Raw genomic sequence first — 9,853 nt, 5'->3', positions numbered from 1 at the left:
TGAAGTCTTAAGTTTGAGTTTGAATGTATACAAAGCTTGGTTAATAGTGAAGGTATCTCTTACATGTTGCATTAATCAATGTATAGAATGTGTTGTTAATGGGAAATATTGTTATATTCATTGGTTTTAAGAATCCCATGAGATGTAATATTTACAAAACTAAAATATTGGTCATAGGTCCAATGTATATAATTTGTTATAATTATCATGTTATAATTTGTGGGAAACAACCCTTTATTAGGTGAAAAGGTTAATAGCTAATGGGTTTGTAATGTGAAAGGTACCATCAAAGGTTTCCAACTTGTATAAAATGCCAAGAGCTCTCATGTAAAATGGGTCTTTGGCACCTTGAGTTTGGGGCCACCTTTTGCCTTTGAATCTCTTCCCTTTGCATTCACTAAGATCCACTTTTCTCCGTGTAGCTATTCCACACCAATTAATTGAGGTATACATGTTTTTTACTTAGTAATTATTTTTAATTGGAACACTTCACATGTTTCTTATTTAGTAATTGTCGTTTTAAAAAGGAAATATATTTCTTATTTAGTGTTGGGAGTTTAACCTAATGATATTATGAGCCTTCCATGGTTGCATGGAGTTAAAAGGTGAGTACTTTTATGTGTTGAAGTATGTTGTGCTCTTTGCCATTTCAGAGTGATCTCCCCAATCCCTTACTTAGCACACAATGAGGGAGATGATCCCTTAGGGCTTCATATCAACCCTTGGAAATGCAACATTCCAACATATGGGTCGTGTTGGTCCCTTTAGGGAAATTCAATTCAAGAGCCATGTCTTGGATGCATCATAACAATCTTATTGTCCATACTACATAGCATGTGAAAGGGTTCTTTTGGTGCACAATGTCAAGCAAGTTGCATATGGCATGGCTTTAAAATATAGGTTTCAATTTGGGCATCTTGTGGATTTGAAAGGGTAGACGATTATAAAGTTATGAAGGTTTGCAAGCTTTTATTGTTTGAAGTAGTTTTAGAGGTCGTATTATATTGGAAAGTCTATTGTGAGATTGTAGAGTCTTGGCACTATTCAAGTTGTAAAGTCTTGAGAGGTTGCATCCATAGTTAATGCACTGCAATTTGTATGTATAAGAAAGAGTTCCCCACACATTGATCTTAAGATAAATGGTAGTCGTGGGAACATCGATTTATTTTCTTGTTATTATGGTGTTCTATTGTTTATCTCATCACTTCACCTAGTTTCTCTTGTTTCCTATACATTGCTTTTGTGTCTCACCTCAAGCTCATGTCTACACTTAGGGCAATCGCCGTTTTCAACTTTCCTCATTTGAACCCATTTGCATCTTCCCAATCGCATCGAATCTCTTGTTCACCCACACCTTCACTTGTCCATTCATCTACATCTCCATAAGTATTGCCTAAAGTTTTCTCATCTTGTGTGATCCTTCATCGTCTCTTATTTGATTGCATTTGCCCATCTACTCATCCTCTCATCTATCATCTCTAACTCTATTTGTCCCCTCTAGTTCATTTCATGCTCCTGCACTCATCTCCTTGCTTGCACGTTTGCACAACCCACCTTTTGTGCACAATGATCGAGGAATATGTTGGGGTAACACCATTAATTTGGGTTGATATGTTGCTTCGGTTCGGTTCAAACCGAACCGTTACCGATTGTGACAGTAATCAGGAAGAGTTCCAATCGATTAGCTGGCCAAAAGGGTATCTATTGGAATTTGTCAAAAACCAAAAGCATGAAGAATCCTACAATGAGGGTATTTTTGAGAATTTTCAAAACGCAGAAATTCTCACTTTGTGTCTGTGCGTTCGTTTAATGTATTTTTGCGGGAGGAGTGTCTGCAGAGAATCGAGCTATGGCGTCCTCTATGCAAGAGTATCTGAAGCGATATACGAGCGACGCCGACACAACCGCCAATTCGAAGAAGAAGAAGAAGAAGAAGATCAAGAGGCCTCCAAACCCTGTCTCTTCTTCTATTAGACTCGTGGATGCAGATCCTGTATGGCAAAAGGAATTGAAAGAAGAAAGCTCTGAATCTGAAGAAGAACAAGGTAGGTCGACATCATTTATTCTTCTTCATCTTATTGGTTCTTCTTGAATTTCCTTTTATTTCCTTCGTATTTCATTTTCTTCTTTTTATCTCCAATTTTCATCTATTTCCCTTCATATCTATTTTTCCATTTGTTTTTCTTCATGTTATCGACTCTTCTCCGGTTTCATTCCTTTACATTTCATGTTTTCAGCTTAGTTTCAGCTTTGCATTTCATTTGTTTTTCCTTGATAATGAAGCCAAATGGTTTCATTACTCTAGACAAGTACAGGGAGACGCACATGTTATAGGCTTTCACAAAACACAACAATAGGCATGCCCGGTCATCATCTCCTCAACTGAGGATAGACATTAGGTGATATGCACCACCAGCTTTGTGATCCAAGAAATTGAATCTAAGGAACATTATGTATATCATTGTCCCTTTGCAGAAGGATTTGGACCTCCCTATAGAGTAATGGAGTACAATGAGCAAATATGCTTTATGCTCTTTTTTCTATAGAGAAAGAGACATAGAAAAAGCCCCTCGAGGGAGAGTTCGGAACTCTCTGAGCCACCTAAGTAGTGAGATTTAATAGATTTCTTTCCCACGAATACTACTAGGACACTTCTCATAGTTTAGAAGTTCATAATGTAGAAGCAAATATCCTGGCCAAAATTGATTCTTGACTTGGGAGTCATGATAACTAGAATAATTTATTTTTGTCGTGGGCTTTGCTGTGGCCAACTGGAACTGCCATTCTGACATGTATATCTTTACAAGATGAAAAACCATCATCACACATCATCAGAGGCACCCTCGTTGTTCCTCCAGGCTTTCCTTATTTTATCACCTCAGCATGTATATTTTCAGAGGACATCAATTTCAATTCCAATAATCATGTACAGAATCTCATTGTTGAGGTTGTTCATAATTACATTTCAAGCCATTTGGTTTAGGAAGCTGGCATTCCCTCCTTTACTCACATTCACCGGTTAACATAAACAATCTTAACCTTTGTCAGGTCTCAAGGACATTTTGGTCTTTTAGAGACATTAATATATCTTTTCTTTTTCCCTTCATATTCTGTGGTTCATGTGGCCCTTTATTTATTTTCCTTCAGATTTCTATGAGTCTTCTCTCTTTTCATTGTTTTCCTTAAATGTGCTTGTGTGCTTGAAAGACATTAATATTTCTTTCTTTCTGTTTTCATTTTTTTCCTATTATGTTTTATTTTTTCCCTTCCTGTTTGTTTGGGTTCTCTCTTCCATCTTTCCCATCATATTTCTTCATGTTTTGTGCCTTCATTTTGTGTTGAAGATGATGCGCCCTTAGTCATCAAGGATGTGGAAGTGAAGAGAATGCAAAGGATGGAGGCTCTGAAAATGCATCGCCCATATATCTCAACAGCAGATGATGGAAGTGGGTGGGTTTCAGTAAATACTACCACAGAACAAGGTACTTATGGAGCTTTTCTTTCCCTTTTGTCTCTTCTAGGAGATATGCATATAAGCGAAGGGAGACAATGATTTTGAGCTTTTTACTTTTCTTTTCGTAAGTATTAGGAGTCTATGAACAAGGTTAGAATTTCTGTATAAATACAAGCTCATTTCAAGGAACTTGTTCAGCTTTTTGTTCTTGAGGGCGTTGTGAGTAAATCCATGACCTTAGGGAGTCAGTATTAGCAAGGATCCTCACCACTTCTACTCATGGTAGAATTGAGAGGAGAGGAAGAGGAAGGAGGAGCTTACATGAGGGTAGCTAGTCCTTTCTACAACCATGATATCGTTGGTCTATATGTATAGACAATAGTTCCCCAAACAATGTCTGATCATATGGCCATACAAGAATTTGATGGCTCAACGAATTGATTCCTTATGAACATGTGTATGTTCATGATACCGTGCAAAAGGTTGAGTGAGTTTATAAAACCAACAAAATACCATGGAATTTATGGTGTTTATTTATTTACTTATTGCTAAGTATACTTTTCATGCATGATACATGTGTGGTCGTAACATAGAGTCAAAGCTTGCTCAGTTTGGAAAATATAGTGCGCAGAAAATTTCAGTGTCATGCATGTAATAATAGGAAATGATGAGAAATTACCACAAAAACTTTAAGAATTTAGCTGGAAAATTACATTAATAAATTATTTCCATCCAGTAAGATCAAAAGTTGGACTGATATTTTAATGAAGGGAGCATTCTTTTTCTCAAAGCCGATATGAAATGAAATGTTACATAACGTGTTCAAAATGTGGAAATGACCCATGACAACAAATAAATTGCATCTAGATAAGATTTGATACAATTTCAGATTACAAAAATAAAAATGGAGAAAGAAATATCTAACTATGGCAAATAGAACAGAAATGGAAATGGATAATGACCCATGAGACCAAATGAATTGCATCCAGATGACATTTGATACAATTTCAAATTACAATGATAAAAAAGGAGAAGCAAACTTCTAACTTTGGCAAATAGAACAGAAATGGAATGCATCAAGCATGTATAATATGAATTTGCTGAGAGTCTGGGTGTGCATCTAATCATGTTTTCCTGGTCCTATACCTTGTGTCATAAGAGGTTACCTCTGTTCACAGATTTCTCCGCTCCACGGCAGCCTCACTCAGGTGAAACATCCCCCCAGGATTCAGGAAATCATGACCGTGAGCATGGTGGTATGGACTTATCGCCCCCGAGAAGGAAAGTTTCTTCAACCCGCAATGATTCACACTATTTATCCCCACCTAGAAGAAAAGGTAGCAATATGGAGTTATCACCTCCTAGAAGACATAGGTCTTCAGGACAGAAGTTCGAGGGTTCATCAACTCCTACAAAAGTGCAAAGTCCGGATCTATCTCCACCTAGGAAGAAGATTCAACATCCAAGAGTTGACTTGTCACCTCCAAGAAGAAAAGCTGATAGCCCAGATTTATCACCACCAAGAAAGAGGACTTCAGCTTCAAGAATCGATAATTCTAGCTTATCACCTCTGAGGAGAAAAACCACCACCGACTTATCACCTCCTAGAAAGAAGCACACATCTTCAGATAAGATATCGTCTCCACTAAGAAGAACTCGTAGCCCAGATTTATCTCCACCAAGAAAGAGGGTTTTAGCTTCAAGAATGGGCAGCCCTAGCTTATCACCACCAAGAAGAAAGATAACTTCACATAAGACTTTAAAGGATGTATCTGATGATATATCTCCTCCAAGGAAGTCTAGTCGTCTAGACTTGTCTCCTCAGAGAAAGGGACATATCTCATCAGAAACAAGATTGGGAGATTCACGGATTGTAGGAAAAACAGTTACCCATGACTTGTCACCGCCCAGAAAATCACGCCATGATTCGAGAAAGGATATTATGGCAGATGGAACGGCTGCAGGCTTGCGGACTGGGGGGCAGTTGGCCAGAGAAATTGAGATGAAGAAACAGGAAGAATCTAGAAGGTACCTTCTTGATAACTGTCTAATTATTCTGACTGCGATGGTTCTATTTAACATTGATTGCTTCAGACTTTTTGGTGATGTTATTATTTGTATGATTGTAAATATTCCTTCTTACTTAGTCCATGATCTCCTCATGATGGAATCTGTCCATCAGAATCTGGAAAGTAATAGAAATCCAGTGTGTTGGTTTATGTACATTATATTACTTGTATTAGATGTGTTTGCATGAAATTTTCTCTAGGCTAGGGTACCAATGACTTTACAAAGACTACAAGAGTGTAATTTCTTATTCTTACAAAATTGTGTACACTGTTTGAGTTTGTATCTACTCACCAAAAAGAGGTGTCATAACTAGTTTCCCTTTATCAGGTTCAAGGAAATAGATGCATCTATTACCGGGCGTCGTGCAAACACTGTTTATCGAGATAAACATGGTTTGTACCTTCTTGATTATATTTGTACTGCTATTGGATAATGAGCAAGCTGTGTGGAGCAAGAAGTATGCATATTTGGTAATGCATAAAGTTATATCTGGTAACATAATATTAAATTTAACTATGCAGGAAGACGTTTGGAGAGCGTGGAGGAACTGCTCAAGCTCCAGCAAGAGGAAAAGGCACCTAAGGAGGTATCTGCTGAATAGTTTCTAATATTTCTATGATTTGATAAGGTTTCAAGTATTTAAACTTGGAAAAAGATGACATCTTATTGTGATGAGTTATATAACATATTGTGTTTGAAGATTTATATATTTTTTTGTTCTTGTTTGCATTTCAAAGCATGGAAAAACTAATATAGAGTAAATGGGGTATAGAAATTCTGTGAATATTGGGTCAATTTTTGAAGGGTGAATCCATGTGGAATGACATCCAAACCTTCAGAAGTATGTTGTTAAACTATCAGTATTTAGTAAATCTCAAAAATGTGAGAATGTTTCAAACTTTCAACTACGATACAAAGCCAAAGGCACTAATATTGACAACCTTAAATTAGAGAATCCTAGAAAATTGAATAGGCGTTCCTCATGGCTCTCATTGTCCTTTGTCTTACCTAAAGAACTGTACAAAAGCAATGAACATCATTCACCAGTGGAAAACAATGGGGAATGTTAATGTGAAAATGCCGCCACCAATCATTGGGCAGTCTTATGTAAAAATAGAGGATGATCCATAAAATAGCCATTTGTTTTTTGTCTTGCAGATATTGACAAATCAAAATTTGTAGTTATATATGTTGCATGACCAGTATGCAACCTCTTGCAAATATCTTTTGATTTAAGAAATGTGAAACATCCGTCAAGAACAGGTTCTTTTCATCAATGTTCCTTTCCCACTTGTATTCTCAGGATGAGGTTTTTTTAGGTTGCATGTACACCCACCAAGCTTAAAAGCCGTTACTTGAACCATCCAAAAATGAGTACAGACAGTGGTTAGTATGTACTGAGTTGACTGATGAAATGTGTAGTCTTAACCTTATTTTATAGTTTATCTTGGAGATCATGTCATCTTGAAATTATGTTCTTAATATTGCTCATGTTTCTTTACTTTCAACTTTCAGGAATGTTGCAATGATGACAATTCTTTATTTTGTTTCAGGAGAAGCCACTGGAATGGGGGAAAGGTTTGGCACAAAAAAGAGAAGCAGAGATCAGAATTTCTGAGATTGAGGCAGAGAAGTCAAAACCCTTTGCGAGGACAAGGTAAATCTACTTGCACAACAGATCTGTTTTGGTGAATGCTAGAAGTGTTAAAGATCTGTGCTTTCAAAATAAAAATCGGAATGCGCTGTTTGTGTTTCTGTCTGTAGTTCTTAGTGATAAGATGTTTGTAACTTTACTATGATGACGATTTCCTCGTTGGAAATTTGTGGATGGCTGTTTTAGTCAAGGTTACTCGTTGGAAATTTGCATATGAATGTTTTAGTCAAGGTTCTGAACTCTAGGCTTGGCCGCATACAAAGCTCTATTGCATGGGACATCATAATATGTACCATGTCAAAAAATTTAGAAATAAGCTGTAGTGCTGATTGGTTTCATTTTGGGATAAATGGGCTTTTCATTATTATTTTTATCTCCCTGTAAATTACAGTGGCCATGGGGAAAGCCTAAATGTAGGAACATGTATTTTCATAGTCAGTGGTTAAGTTTTTTCTTCTCTTTTTTCAGGGATGACCCAGACCTTGACAAGCACTTGAAAGAACAAGTTCGATGGGGAGACCCAATGGCACACTTGGTCAAGGTTTGTGAAAATTCAATGAAACAGCTATTAGCTAATGCTCCTTTTTGGAGAATATTTTCTCTTTATTGTGGGTTGGGGGTAGATCTATTGCCATTGGTAGCAACCAAGCTGGTTGAATTCCTGACCTCATTTTATAATATCTACTGGTGGAGAGTTTTTGGAAAGTTGAGTTATTCCCCTTCCCAGCAACATGCCTCAAACATTTCTTGGATATATACCAGATAATTTCAAAGTTTGCAGATTTTATCCATGATAGCCCTCTGTGTAAGTAAATTATGTACTAAGAGGTATTAAGATATGTTTTGGAAACATAAGAGATATTCTGGTAAATGACCAAAAAGTCAGAGATAGTCTGGTAGTGACCAGGTTTAGGTGTATTTTTACCCTAAAAGCTAGGGGTATTTTGTTTTTTTTTCTAAATTAGGAATCCCATTGATCTGTAAAAGAGCACATATTTTATTTTTGTTTCCACAGAAGAAATCGACAAGTGAACATGGACTTGTGGATCTGGGAGCAAGTGAGAAAATGAAAGAATCGGGATTTATTGTCCCTCAGTCGGTTCCGAGTCATAGCTGGTTGAAAAGGGGCATCACTCCTCCACCAAATCGATATAATATCCGGCCAGGCCGTCACTGGGATGGTGTCGATCGGAGTACTGGTATATATCCAGTGCTTATAAATATGCAATTTGTTTCTAATTTTACTTTTTATCTGCATTTTAGGGAAAGCCTTTTTAAATCATTGCTTTAAACAGTAGGTTAAAGGTGCAATCTTTTTCATGAAATCACACAGATAAACTGCCTCTCTTCTGTTTAGATCAAGCGTAAAATAGAGAGATTTTAATATATAGATCGTGTGAAGGAAAAAATGTAGATGTATTGATCGATTTGTGTTGGCCTGAGCATAATTGTAGGATTATTAGACTTCCCTATGTAAGATGTTTTAAATGACAGTCTTACTTTGAATGTGCATATATTCTGTATGCATGATTTTCCTGTGTTAAGATCCTATGTGCACTTACATGAATCTTTATATATATGATTTGTTCATGTCAAATCATAATTACAGTTGACATATTTTTAACCTTTTTCAGGATTTGAGAGAGATATGTATAAAAGGCTGAACGAGAGGAAGGCAAACGAAGTGGAAGCATATATGTGGTCTGTTGCAGACATGTGAAAAGCTGCGTTCTGTTAAAAATTCAAACTATATAGCTGAGCAATAGAGGGAGGACTAATGGTCTATTTTCCAAACCATATGCCAAAAAAGATTCAAAGGTTTCACTCTCCTTCTCAGACATGTTGTGCATCAAATCGAGCTTTGTCATGAGAGCACAAAATTTGTTACAATGTAAACACAAAATTTTCCTTTTTTTGTGTTTCAGTAGTATTCCTAAATTTCTTGTAATTGTAAGACAGCTATATGGGATAAGGAATACTAAAAATTTGTTTGATACAATTCTTGTGCAACTTTTTCTTTTCTTTTTTGTCACAATGCGTGCAAATAAAATCACATTTCTTTCTTTATTTTTTTAGTTGTATTCTTAGTTTCTTGACAATAGTTCTCAGAATGCCTTTTTTGAGCCTTGTGCTCCTAATTTGGTTGATGGTTATTCTTTGCTTCTTTAAGAGAAGCATGCTTCAATTCATTTATAAAGTCAATAGAACTGCTGGCCATAATCTCAAATGTCAATGAAATTGTCTCAAATTTGGTACATTGAATTGAATCAAGGTGAAATTGTGCTCACTAATTTAAGTTGTATTAATCAAAATTAACCTGGTCCTTCAATTGCTGTAGGCATGTACAATTTAATAGGCATAGGCCTGGTTTGGTTTGGTTCAGTCTCTTGGCCTTGAAACCTAACGAGCCATTCATATCTAACAAAGACCAAACCAAACCGTTTAAGAACTACAAAGCTATTTTGACCGAAGCATTAGAACCAAGTTATTTAATCCTAAACTGTTTAAGGAAAAAGTTGAAATCAAAATGAACCATTTAATAAAAAATCTAAACCAAACCATCTAAGTCAAATTAATTAAACAATTAAATAGTAATAAAAACATTAAAACAAATAATCATTAAATTCGTCAAGCATTTAAGTTAATGTAATTAAATCATTAAACAAAAAACATTA

At 36.1% G+C, this 9,853-nt stretch overlaps 1 protein-coding gene across 1 annotated transcript; it reads left to right on the top strand.

Annotated features, from left to right (window-relative positions):
* The first annotated feature begins 1,831 nt into the window (after nucleotides 1-1,831).
* LOC147851030 (pre-mRNA-splicing factor of RES complex protein) lies at nucleotides 1,832-9,177 on the top strand. The gene is made up of 9 exons (XM_087335772.1): nucleotides 1,832-2,045; nucleotides 3,345-3,482; nucleotides 4,633-5,482; nucleotides 5,852-5,916; nucleotides 6,046-6,110; nucleotides 7,078-7,181; nucleotides 7,647-7,719; nucleotides 8,194-8,377; nucleotides 8,813-9,177. The coding sequence occupies exons 1-9, from the start codon at nucleotides 1,850-1,852 to the stop codon at nucleotides 8,896-8,898; spliced, it is 1,761 nt and encodes a 586-aa protein (XP_087191898.1). The 5' UTR covers nucleotides 1,832-1,849; the 3' UTR covers nucleotides 8,899-9,177.
* Nucleotides 9,178-9,853: the final 676 nt, after the last annotated feature.

Source organism: Azolla caroliniana, unplaced genomic scaffold, assembly GCF_043228905.1.
Source record: "Azolla caroliniana isolate FFs.n. ecotype wild unplaced genomic scaffold, voAzoCaro1.0.p SCAF_20, whole genome shotgun sequence".
In the NCBI taxonomy this organism is placed as follows: domain Eukaryota; kingdom Viridiplantae; phylum Streptophyta; class Polypodiopsida; order Salviniales; family Salviniaceae; genus Azolla; species Azolla caroliniana.
The sequence above is the reverse complement of the archived record's forward strand: the minus strand, read 5'-3'. Positions and strand labels throughout refer to the sequence as shown.

Bases quoted from the DNA above. Each gene is read 5' to 3' on its own strand.
- LOC147851030 (XM_087335772.1), top strand. From the start codon at position 1,850: ATGGCGTCCTCTATGCAAGAGTATCTGAAGCGATATACGAGCGACGCC. The intron at 3,483-4,632 runs GTACTTATGGAG...CTCTGTTCACAG, and splicing joins AAATACTACCACAGAACAAG to ATTTCTCCGCTCCACGGCAG. The intron at 5,917-6,045 runs GTTTGTACCTTC...TTAACTATGCAG, and splicing joins TGTTTATCGAGATAAACATG to GAAGACGTTTGGAGAGCGTG.